Source organism: Macadamia integrifolia, chromosome 2, assembly GCF_013358625.1.
Source record: "Macadamia integrifolia cultivar HAES 741 chromosome 2, SCU_Mint_v3, whole genome shotgun sequence".
In the NCBI taxonomy this organism is placed as follows: Eukaryota; Viridiplantae; Streptophyta; class Magnoliopsida; order Proteales; family Proteaceae; genus Macadamia; species Macadamia integrifolia.
In genome coordinates, this window is record NC_056558.1 from 11,437,262 (window position 1) to 11,450,841 (window position 13,580).

General features: G+C 35.1%; 1 protein-coding gene across 1 annotated transcript; it reads left to right on the forward strand.

Moving 5' to 3' along the window:
- The first annotated feature begins 1,002 nt into the window (after positions 1-1,002).
- On the forward strand, positions 1,003-2,218 carry LOC122060730 (putative germin-like protein 2-1). Its single transcript, XM_042623837.1, has 2 exons — positions 1,003-1,198; positions 1,502-2,218. The coding sequence occupies exons 1-2, from the start codon at positions 1,078-1,080 to the stop codon at positions 2,041-2,043; spliced, it is 663 nt and encodes a 220-aa protein (XP_042479771.1). The 5' UTR covers positions 1,003-1,077; the 3' UTR covers positions 2,044-2,218.
- The last annotated feature ends 11,362 nt before the right edge of the window (positions 2,219-13,580 follow it).

Below are 13,580 nucleotides of genomic sequence, written 5' to 3' on the forward strand. Positions count from 1 at the left end.
AAAACTCAGTAACACGTCATTGTGGATGGCCCAATCTATGGTGCAAATGTCTACACTTGTAGTTTGAAACCGATTAGAAAAGTTTGCTGTGAAATGAGAACTGTGAAGCGCATAAGGACTATCAGCTTGTTTAATCCCTGATGCCAAAACATTCTTGGTCCGTTGATCCTTGATCACAATACAAGATTCGTTTAATTTAACCGAGCAAGGATAATCAGCAGTTAATTTTGAAATGACATCAAACTTTTCTTAATTGAAGGAACAATTATAACATTTTTCAAAGGACGAGAAGACGATCAATTACCAATTTGTCCTTCTCTCTTTCTCTCTCTGATCTTTCCAACCATCAATCCAATCCAAATGTGATGGATGTATTGTAGGTGGGGTGGTGAACTATCGCTTTAATGACCGGTATACCCTCACATCTTCTTAAGTCTTAATCTCATTGCGTGTTTCTGTGGTGGAAGGCTAATTAGAATAGGGGGATTATTATTATTTAGTTCTTCTTGTCTGCTTGTGTCGGTGGCCTTCTTATCATTTCGTGCATGTAATCAGATATAAAAATGGAAAAGCAAAAGGACCTCTCTCTCTCTCTCTCGCAATGAGGAATGAGAACGGAGGACACGTTTGTCATTCTAATAAAAGTAATACTTTTCTTAAGTGGAAAAGAACACTAACACACGTTAATCATCAGATTAAACTAGATTACAAAGCAAATCATATTGCTTACTTGTGACAAGATCCATGCATGATGATAGGAAGAGCCATTACATGTGGCTCTCACTGAAATTAGAAAGTCCATCTTGGTTCAATATTAACTGCTTCATTCATAAGAAAACCCAAATATTGACAGATTTGTAGGATGGAGTTGGTAGAGAAAGAAATAATTACCCAACAAGAAAAAACTTAATATAATTAAAGACTGACTTTGGGACAACATAAGACCATTTCAATGTCTCCCTCATACCCAAGTCTAAGAAACTATAAATAGGCATCAGTTCCAAGCTAAAGCAATCAACCCTTTACCTATCAAACTAGAAGGAATCACTTAGAGTTGATTTGTGAGAGAGAAACAGTATGGATACCCATTTCATTGGTGCTCTTATTCTCTTAGCTTTGGCAACTCCCATTACCTTTGCCTATGATCCCAGTCCCCTGCAGGACACATGTGTTGCTGTAAATGACACAAAATATGGAGGTACGTATATCTATAATTTCTTGTGCCAAATGATTTCTTTTTATTTATTTTTTTTTTTTTTGTGTTGTTCAAAATGATATATTTATGTAGTTGAGTCTGAATTAGCTCCCCCATGTAGTGTTCCTTAGGTGGGATCACATGTGTATCCAGACCATGAGTCGGAGCATTTAATTCATTAATAACTTGTGGTTTAATACTCTATAAAGGTAGGATCCCATTTAGGGAGAAGATTCAGACTCGTGTTTACCATCTATGTTTGTGATCATATTGTTTGACTAATAATGAAAGTGAATTGATGTACAGTGTTCGTGAATGGAAAATTCTGCAAGGACCCAAAGCTTGCTACAGCCAAAGATTTCTTCTTTGAAGGGCTTGACATCTGTGGGAACACCTCAAACAAACTTGGGGTGGCAGTAACTCCGGTGACCGTAAATGAGCTACCTGGACTCAACACACTAGGCATATCCCTAGCTCGCATAGACTTTGCACCCTATGGTCTCAACCCTCCACACACCCACCCTCGAGGCACTGAGATACTTGTAGTCTTGGAGGGTACCCTATCTGTTGGCTTTGTAACTTCCAACCCTGATAATCGCCTCATCACCAAAGTTCTTAACAAGGGAGATGTGTTTGTGTTCCCTATAGGACTCATTCATTTCCAATACAACACAGGGAAAACTGATGCTGTTGCCATTGGAGGTTTAAGTAGTCAGAACCCTGGTGTCATCACCATCGCTAATGCTGTCTTTGGATCCAATCCTTCCATCTCAGACTATGTTCTTGCCAAAGCCTTCCAACTTGACAAGAAAGTGGTTGATGAACTTCAAGCCAAATCCTGGATGTGAACAAGAAGAAGGATATTAGAAGAATAAATTTATGTATTTAGTATCTATTGCATATCCGGTCCTTCCTTATATATGTCAGGGCCAAATATATAGAGTAAATAAGTTCTTATGTTTGTCTCAGTCGATGCTACTGGGCAAAAATAAAATAAAATGATTTGTTGTTTTTTTTTTTATATATTTTTGAACAGTTGATTAAATAAAATATTTGTCTGTTCATTAAGACTCTCTCTCTCTCTCTCTCTCCCTCATATTTTGGGATGAAAATCCTCTGTTTTTCTCATCCCTGTTTTTCCTTATTTTGTTACCTGCAGAACATGACACGTGGATTACTTTAAGATCAACGGTCAAGGTTGGGTGAGGATTATTACATCCGGTGCATTGGTCTTAAAGTTGTCCACGTGTCGTGTTCTGCAGGTAGCAAAATAAGGAAAAACAGGGATGAGAAAAACAGAGGATTATTTTCCCATATTTTGGCTCCAGTCATCAGATTTCCTCAAATAGGAAAATTATCTTAAGAACATATATATAAATAATTTTACTAGAAAACCTATTAATCTAATTTTCATATCGGCTAAACCCAGGAAAACAAAATTAATAATATCGGATCTTAATCTCTTTCTAAAGAAAAAGTAGTCCCTAAAATTTTTTAAAGGGACAACAGTATCCTTCAAAATACCACTTAGAGGGCTATAAAGCTTTTATTTCTTCTTAAAATTTTATGGCATATAATGTCAAATGTAAAAAAATATCTCATTTTAGGAGTATTTTTAAATATATTTTGATCAACTTATATGTTTCTTCTTCTTTTTTTTTTTTTTATCAAAACTTATATGCTTCAATTACCCAAAATACTCTAACAAGAGGGAAAGAGATGATTTTTCTTCAATGTTTTGTTGGATATACAAATTAACCAATGGGTATTTTAGTGAGTTGTTTTATGCAAGGGTCATTTGCAGATTTTGCTAATTAAAAAAAAAAAAAAAAAAAAGGAATTTTAAAGCCCCACCCCTTTTTTAGAAAAAAAAAATAGATTTTGAATCTTTTAAAAATACCTAATAGATAAGAACAAGCAAGTGCCCATTTTAGTTAAAACCACCTAAGTTTTTAACAAAACAAATTAGGAAAATATAATGGACTTCGGCCAAAAATCAAAATCTATAATTTTTTTCCTTTTTTCTCGATATTTTAACAAAGTTAAAAAGATGTTGGGAATATGAAATAGACAAAATGTTTGAAACATACGGATGAACACATTTTATTTTTTCTGAATAGAAGGCTGGTTTGGAATTAGTTGTTGGATATATCTAAAGAATAATTTGAATTGTTTAGCTATATGACAAATTTCAACTCAAATTTGATCATAACACACCCGTAGACATAATATCTATATATCATTTTGGTAATTTGTACGCTATATCTTAGAAATTTTAAATACTGTGTTATGCTTATTAGAACAACTCCCATTGAGTTGAAACTTAACATATTAATAGAGGACATTAGGATTTACGCGTTTACCAAATTTCAATTCCATCCAACTTGCCACAAGACCTCTTTCATAGAAGTATGTAACACCTAATACTCCATCCAACTTGTCACAAGACCTGTTCCATTTAAGTATGTGAACACCCAATACTCCAGGGTCGAGCAAGGTCAGGCCCTGAATCAGGGTCAGGTGGGGCCAATTTTGAGGCCTTGGGCTGAGCCCCGCCTGACCTAGTTCTTCTTCTCCCTAGCAATGGCTTCTTGTCACCCTTGCGTCTCCCTTTCTCACCTCCACTTAGTCAAGGCCTATGAGGATCAGTGCAGCCCAGCCCAGCCCAGCCCAGACTCAGGGGCAGGACTGGATTTTTAAGGCCTTGAGTCAAGACCAGACAGGGCCTGGGCCTAGCTAAGGAGATACTCAAGGTTGGGCTGAGATTTTAAAAAGCCTAGCCCTATCATAACCCTAACACAAAAGAAGTGCATATATATTTTATGTTTTGATTATATTATTTACATATTTTAACCATATCATTTAAGATTTTTCCATAGTTTATGATACGCAAATCCCAATGTCTTCGCTCTCATAAAACATTTTAGTCTAACTAGAGCTTGTCAAGTAATAAAACAGATACTTAGGACTATGGGAAAGTGTACAGTTGTGATTAGAAAATTAGACATATCCTGATCATTTTCTAAGGTCAAAATAGTAATATCATTGACCTACGTAGCACAATTATCTTTAAAGAAAGAATGCTACCCGTTTGTGTTCTCTACGCTCAAACATAGGATGGTTTGAAACGATGCCCTTGCCCCAATTAATGTATTTAACTCAAACCTAACCCATTTTACATTAAGGAGCTACACCCAAGGCTGGGTTGTAGCCACTCCGACTCAATTTCTTGACTTGTTCACATCTCTCACTAAGTCATTGAAGAAAAAACACATATTGCTTATATAACTTAATTACAAATACATGAAGATCAACTCAACGGAATTTTATTTTGCATCAATACTGAGAGACAGATTTATGAAGACAAGAATATAGGAATAGGGGATCTCTGATTTCTCTTGCTTCACTAGTCATGTATTATAAGTTAGAAAGTAGGGAATTCGATCTTTGAATCGCATTCAGCTCGATCAAAAACAGATTGAACCAAGCGATTGACACCCCTAATTAAGTCCCTAACTATGGATTTGCATGAGTTGAGTACCAACCCTTGAAGTAGTCTATGGTTGAATTTAAGTATTAAAATTCACATGGGGCATATCTAGACCGTCCACTATTTTTAACCGTCAAAATTGCCACATGATTTTCTTACAAGAAAATTAGGTGAACCACTAACATAAGCTTATCTACACTAAACCATGAAATGACAGTTTTCGCCTAAAATAAGAGTATTGTAAATTATAGAACAAACGAGTTAACATGAATCATTTGATTCAGAGTCATCAGCCATAATTCGGGGCTGATTTTGCTTTCCTCTAATTGCATCCTTTGTGGAGGCCGGAGCGGAGGGGAACATGCTAGCTAAGGGTCTTGTGGTAGTGTGGTATACTCGAATGAACTATCACATCGAAGTTGCATTACTCTCTCTCTCTCTCATATATTAAAAGGTAATTTATGCTTCTTAAACTCAAGATCCAAATATAATGGGCTTAATCATTTAAATATTAGGTAGAACAGTAGAAAGAAGGAGAAGAAATGGAGATTGGGGACCACTTTTAGTCCTTCAATTGAACTTAGATTTTGAATTTCCATGTGAAAACTAATATAGTTTTGTGTCTGTTTTAGGTTAGTGGGCAGTGATTTAATTAGAATTGGGTAACCTTTGTAAGCCACATATAGAACAGGTTTCACATTGGATCCAAACCTTCAATTGCTAACTTCTTCACTATTCACATTGTCCACAAGCGAGGCTCTTTCTTTTTCCGGTCATGAAAATGAAACTCGCCATCACCCAACTCCACTCCTCCATACATCCACCTCTTGTCGGTAGCAATGGAAAAGGTCTGAAGCTTTTGCTTTTATTATTGGTCCCATACCAAGTTTCGAATCTCTTCATCCACCAGAAATAATCTTTTGATTTGGTTCTAGATTGGGTGTCAATTCCAAACCCGCATCGGTAGGCTCAATCGAGCTCGACACATTTATGGTCCGACCTGGATCGGCCTGATTAATAAACTTGTCGGGCCTAAGTCCGGCCTGTTTATAAATATATAGTACACAGTGCAAGGGATAAGTCCGATAGGCCTCCCAATCGGCCCAGCCCATTTACAAGCCTGACCCGAACCGACACGTTTAGCCCGATTGTTTGTATAGGTATTTTGATTTTTTTGGGATAGAATAGGGTATATATTGATATTTTTTTATCAATTATTGACTGTAATTAAGTGTAATACCTTTTCAAAATTGTTGATAATTTAATCAAATAAATTAAAGTATCTTAAATCTAAGAAAAATAATGACCTTTTAAAGACCCTTTAAAGTTTTATTGGTACATTACCCCGTTTAAGGCCCGATTATAGCTTGATTAGCCTGATTAAAGCCCAAAACCCGGTTGAGCTCTACACGACATTGATCGAATCGACTCATTCCTTAAATAGGTAGGTCATGGTCCGAGGACATAGGCCCGCCAGGCCCGACTAGGCCCGATCGAGATTAGCCTAACCTGACCGATTGAAACCCCTAGTTCTAGAAGGGTATTTTCCAACCTTGAACAATAAAGGCATCACCATTGATGGAGAGATTCTTTCTTCTACCTTGGATGAAAGAAAACTTGATCCTTAATTATTTGTAGTGCTAATAAAACCTCAGGTAGAGCAATGGGTGACAAAGGCAATGTAAAACATTCAAAGAGGCCAAAACCCTCACTATCTTGAATTGTTAGAAGACAGCTAATGAACTTGACATGATTTTTTTTTTTTTTGTTAGCCCATCCCAGCCGAAGGTCCGGCTGGGTTATCTCATCCCAAGTCCAACCTTGTTGGGCTTAATTCAACCCAGTCCAATACCATTGGTTATTTGGTTGCTTGATCTTGATGCATTCCAGAGGTTAAAGACCAAGGTTTTCATATATATGCAGATTGTGGAAAATGAAAGATTTTTTTCCAACCTTTTAATTACTATAAGTATTCATTTATATATTAAGATATTTACATTATTATATACTTAATATGTAAGGTTGGGTTGTGTTGTGTTGGATCGGGTTGGGTTGTGATGTCAACTCAGGCCAATCCTACTTGGCCTTGGGCCTGAAATTCTCAATCCTAACTCATCATATGGGAAGAAATCTCTGCCCAAGCCTTGTTTGAGCTCAAGGCTGGTGGGGGCAAGTGAGGGCTAACTGATCGGGATTTTTTGACACTTCTAATCTTTTCCAATTATACTCCATTGCAACTCAAGTGAGTAAAGATAAAGATTGTGAAGAATCCTTGTTTGAGCTCAGGGCTGGTGGGGGCGAGTGAGGGCTAACTGATCGGGATTTTTTGACACTTCTAATCTTTTCCAATAATACTCCATTGCAACTCAATTGAGTAAAGATAAAGATTGTGAAGAATCCTTGGCTCCGATAACATATTGGAGGATCCAACTCAAAATTGTAAGGTACAAATGATTATAACTCTAAAATTCCCAATGCCTCAACAAAACAAGTTGTTTTGTAGTGTTTACTCTTCTGTCTAATGGTTGGAGTTTAATTTTAGGGATTTTCTGTGGAGAGACACTTTTCCTCGTAGGTTGTTGGATGCATTTGTAACTTTATAATTTTAATTCTAGTTATATTATATTAATGAATTTCAAAATAAATTTTGAGTTTTGTGTTAGAATCCTTATAAATTTGGCATTAGGCAGACCCAGGGGAGCATTTTCTTACCCTTTATTTTATTTTATGAAGAAAAAACTCCTACCTACTTGTGTGTCTATGCCTAAAGATAGCAGGGTTGGAAAGACTGTGCTGCCTCACGTTGAAGATTCTCACACACATCCTCCCATTGGTCAAGACTGTTGACATGTACTTACACCAGTGGGCAGCATTCTCTTGCCCTTATTTTATTTTTGTTGAAGAAGTGAGTGAAATTTGAGTTCAAAATGATATAAACTTACAAGCTATCACTATACACCATATTGATCACAAAGACACAAATATCACTACATAAATATCCTAAAAATCATATGAATGAAAAGATAGTATAAATACATAGAAATTTTAACATAAAATCAAAATACATAGAAATCAAGTTGAAAAATAGTCATATTTAGTTTAGGGCTAAAACAGTTGATGATCATTTAGCCACTAGTATTTCAATGTGAAACCCAATTCATTGAAATTAAAAATACAAAATAATAATAATAAATAAATGCAAGTGCTTTTAAAGCCCTTGGTGGTTTAAAAGGGTATTTTCGAGCTCTGGATATGCAAACTCCTAGTTGCTCAGACTAATAATAAGCTTGAATTCCTTAATTAGCTTAATGACTGTGATTTTGGAATCTCATATTCCACTAAATAGATATTTGTATTATGATTCAAATCTTGAAAAGAGAAATGGATGAGATTTTCTCCCATCAAATTTAGATAATCTTGTATTTTTGAACATGAAGAGATAACGAAGCCATTGCAATTGCTGAAAATGCTATGCCTACTAAAAGCACAAAAATAGAGGGTAAGCTGAAGAGGCCAAAGATACCAGAGCAATGCCGTATCAGATTACTTGTCTCCTTGTAGTTGGATCTCCAAGTTTTTGGAATGCTCCAAATTCTACTTGAGCATCCAAATCTGGGTATCCAAATCTAGGTCAATCCTAGCAAAAACGTCTCTGAACAAGGTTTTAGCACCATGCCAAATGTGTTTGAAAAAAAAATTAAATTAAATTAAAATTAGAATAAATAATTATTCTGAATAAAGGCATCAATTTACGAGGGCCCACAATTTACAAAGCCCAAATGACAATCTCTCAAAATCCAACACCCAATGAACACTTATGAAATCTCCCAACAGAAAATAGGAATCCCACATCCATCTCATAGGACAAAGTTCAGTCTAATACGAACATTAGGATCAGTTAATCCAAGCAAAGAGATTAACCCTTGTATTAATACAAGGAATTTTCTATTAGATAAAGGAAAGTTTTCTAGAGAGAGGTAGATAAGTTCCCATTGCAATTGCTGAAAATATTAGGTCTACTAAAAGCACAAAAATAGAGGGTAAGTTGAAGAGGCCAAACATACCAGAGCAATGTCGTATCAGATTACTTCTCTCCTTGTAATTGGATCTTCAAGTTTTTGGAATACTCCAAATTCTACTTGAGTATCCAAATCTAGGTCAATCCTAGCAAAAACGTCTCTGAACAAGGTTTTAGCACCATGCCAAATGTGTTTGAAAAAAAAATTAAATTAAATTAAAATTAGAATAAATAATTATTCTGAATAAAGGCATCAGTTTACGAGGGCCCACAATTTACAAAGCCCAAATGACAATCTCTCAAAATCCAATGCCCAATGAACACTTATGAAATCTCCCAACAGAAGATAGGAATCCCACATCCATCTCATAGGACAAAGTTCAGTCTAATACGAACATTAGAATCAGTTAATCCAAGCAAAGAGATTAACCCTTGTATTAATACAAGGAATTTTCTTTTAGATAAAAGAAAGTTTTCTAGAGAGAGGTAGATAAGTTCCCATTGCAATTGCTGAAAATATTAGGCCTACTAAAAGCACAAAAATAGAGGGTAAGTTGAAGAGGCCAAAGATGCCAGAGCAATGCCGTATCAGATTACTTGTCTCCTTGTAGTTGGATCTCCAAGTTTTTTGGAATACTTCAAGTTTTTGGAATACTCCAAATTCTACTTGAGCATCCAAATCTAGGCAATCCTAACAAAAACGTCTCTGAACAAAGTTTTAGCCCCATGCCAAATGTGTCTGAAAAAAAATAATTAAATTAAATTAAATTAAAATTAGAATAAATAATTATCCTGAATAAAGGCATCAGTTCACGAGGGCCCATAATTTACAAAGCCCAAATGACAATCTCTCAAAATCCAACACCCAATGAACACTTATGAAATCTCCCAACAGAAGATAGGAATCCCACATCCATCTCATTGGACAAAGTTCAGTCTAATACGAACATTAGAATCAGTTAATCCAAGCAAAGAGATTAACCTTTGTATTAGTACAAGGAATTTTCCGTTAGATAAAGGTGAGTTTTCTAGAGAGAGGTAGATAAGTTCCCCTCCCCCCTCTCCTTCCCCCCCCCCCCCATAAAAAAGAAAAAAAGAATTTATTAAATATAAATTTTCTACTAGCTGAGAAATTAGCTGTATAAAAACTTTCCCCATAACTGAGGAAATTATAGGGGCGGGACTTTAATAGGATGAAAGAGGACATGTATAAATAGAAGGAAACATCAAACTTTTCTAAAACTAAGGATTTTTTTATAGAAAATATGTTTCTTATTAATTATATTTAGGTTTTTTTTTTTTGGGTAATTACATTTATTTTTTTTTTTTTGTAATTATAATTATGTTTTTTTTTGGGTAATTTTATTTAGGTATCTTAATTAAAAATTACTGAAATTTTGTTGAGTATCTTCCCAAAGAGAGGGATTAGAGATTATATACATATGGGACAAAGTTTTCTGTCCGAGAGTGACACATGTGCCACAAACACATAGGACGTGCAATGACCATCATGCCCCTCCTAGGGTGGACCCTATGTCTAGGCACAAGAATCGCTTTCGAATAGAAAACACTTGACGTATACTTATATAGAAGTTTGCATTTTTGGTAGAGACCTATACAGATTTTTTTTTTTTTTTGGTAAAGGACTTATTTAGAAGTTAGGCCCGATAGGAAGGAGGGACATGTATAAATGGAAGGAATAATTAAAATTTCCTAATAAAATCATTGCCAGAGAGAGAGAGAGAGAGAGAGAGAGAGAGAGAGAGAGAGAGAGAGAGAGAGAGAGAAACAGCTGGAACCCCATGAAATATTTCCTAACAAAATCAAGAGGAAGAGTCAGAGTCGAACAATGGTGATGGTTTTGATGCCTTTAGAAACCTGATCATCTAGTCATGACTCATGAGAAGCTTTCTGTGCAATGTTACACTAAAAAGGCACCGTACTATTTTTTCCCTCATGATTATGCTACTTAACTCTTCTATAGTAACTTTCCCAACTGCAAGGTTTGTCCTGCTTGATTTAGGGGTCTTTCTTCCTTTCTTTTAGTCTAATCAAAGAATGTTGTAGTAGTTGCCTTTCTAATGTCTTTATGTATTTTCTCCTTCATACATACAAAGTACTTATGAAAAAAAATTTGTTTTTATCTTTTTTCTTATTCTTTAGAACCTGTCAAACTTCAAAAACAAAATTATTAGTTGCATATTTTCTTATTATTAATTAGATTGGAATCGGCTAGATTATATTCTTAACTATCTGAATTCAAATCCAGATACTTCTGACCGAATATGAATTCCCTTGAACAAATATGAACTATAACTCAAAAGAAAGAATTTCAGATACGGGTCGACTTCCATTTGAGAATGCTACTACGTCTACTCCTTCAAGTTTTGGAGGGTTATGTTGATGTACGATATCTTATATTCCGTGTAATTTAATCTAAGGAGTTCTAGTGTAGGCGTCTCAACAGAACAAAACGGTGGTCCTAAGGATGTAAACAATCTTGCCGAACCTCATAAACCTATGTACATTGTATGTTCTTGTTTTTTCGTTATCTACATCAATTTAAGTGTTGTAGAAATCGTTTTTAGGATTGCGTGTCTACATGTTATTCGATGGCAGCAAGAAGAAAGAATTGTAGAGGCGGTGCTAGTGGTGTCATGATAGAATTTTGAAGAGACTTGACAAGCCGATCCTTCTTTCTAGTTCAAGTGAGATGAATGGGAGGAGATGAGTTGTGGTAAGACAGGTTTTGTTTATGGGTTTGTCTAGTTGTAACGTACGTAGAAAATCCTATAATGTAAAGGGTAAAATGATTCAACCCTACAAAAATTGAAACTGGTTTGGTTTTCATTTAACCGGTAGAAAATTGATTCATAGCGGACTGATCTAATATAAAAATCAAATCGAACTCTGAAAATTTTGAAAAAATGGGTAAATATATATAAGGCCCTGTTTGGTTGCACTGGGAATTTTAAGGGAAGGGAAGTGAAATTTTTATACTTTAAGAATAAAGGTTTATAATCATTACCCAATGTGATTGTATAAACTATTTAATTTTTTAACCATATTTAGTAATGATATATTTTACATGTAATTTTTATTTTACATATTATAGCAAAGGGTTTTTTATGCAAAGTGAAGTGAAATTTTATAATCAAATATGGAATGATTTGAAGTTAATGTTAAAGTCACATTGGTAATGATTACATATATTTCATTTTTAAGTATGAAAATTTCACCACCCTTCCCTTTAATTCCCTTTACAACCAAACATAGCCTAAAGGAAACATGTTTTTTTATTATTTTAAAGTATACATATGTAAAATCGAAACCAAACTTTGTCTAAATGAGTTGGTTTCAATTTAACATAATACTAGATTGAAATCCGTTCAGCCTGATCGAAACTAAGACCAAGCTAACTGTTGACACTTAGATTGGATCAAATTGGCCAGAATCAGTCCCAGAAACCCAAGAATTGATCTTCAAATTTGTAACCCAGTAAATCCAGTTCTAAATACCCTAGAATGGGCTGTTTTAGAGCCATTGGAATTAGTATTGGTCATGTCGATACCGATCTGAATTGATCAATGATGTTAAACTTGATATCAAAGATCGAATGATATTGAATCAATCTCTATCAATTTTAATTTGGATTTTTAATTCGAAAACGAAGATCTAATCAATCCTTGCCAATTTCAATTAGATTAGATGGGAATTGATCGGAATCTGGGGTCTAGGAAGTGTCATAATATACGCAGCCTAACTAAACCCCCACTTCGTAGGTAAGGTGTTTCTCAATTTAAATCCCCGACCACTAAGTTGCAATGAAACAATCTCACATTATGTGAGGTCTCACTGTCAGGCTTTAAAAAATATGTAAATTAGGTAAAATGGCTTTCTTGTATGATTATTTATTAATTTATAAGTTGTTAAGATATTTTTCACAATTGAAAGCTAAAGAGGAACCAGAATTGAGAGAGTCACAAGAGGAAGAAAAATCATTTTATTAACCCACACTCCCAATCACATCAACAGAAACACATAAAAAACTTATGTATGGATAAGCCATAGAAACTAATTTTATTTTTCTAATATCCTTCTTCTTGTTCAGATTCAGGATTAGCTTGAAGATTATCAACCACTTTCTTGTCAAGATGGAAGGTTTTGGCAAGAACATCATCTGATATGGAAGGCTCTGATCCAAAGACAGCATTTCCCACAGTGATGATACCAGGATTCTAACTATTTGGAGGTTATGAAGCCAACATATAGGGTACCCCTTAAGTCTGTTAGGATCTCTATACCTCAAAGGTGTATATGTGGAGTGAAGAAACAAAGACACTATTTGTGAATGGCTTTTCTCCAATAGAGAAAGCAAATGGTTTATTGTTGATAAATATAGACATTTTGTTACAAAGGGATTACATATAGGAGTACCCCTTAAGTCTGTTAGGATCTCTGTACAAAAGGTGTATGTGTGGAGTGAAGAAATATTGTTACCACAAAATGATTCAATATCTTTTATGCTGGAAAGATCTTGAGTCCGTTGAGGTAAAGCATGGCTAAGATGAAGGTTCTGGTGTCCCTTGAGCTGACGCAGCAATGAATTGTGCATTTCCTTTACTCCCCCTTGAACTGAGCATGGGGTATGAAGACAGGCCCAATTTGATGCATAAGCTAGTGAAGAAAGCGTGTGGGAGGGGTTTCATAAATATATCAGCAAGTTGCTTGGAAGAAAGAATAAACCTGGTGACAAGTAATACAAGGGCTACCTTTTCACACACAAAATGGTAGTTCAGCTCTATGTGTTTGGTTCAAGTATGAAAAACTAGGTTAACAGGAAGATGAAGAGCACTGATATTGTTACAAAACAGAGC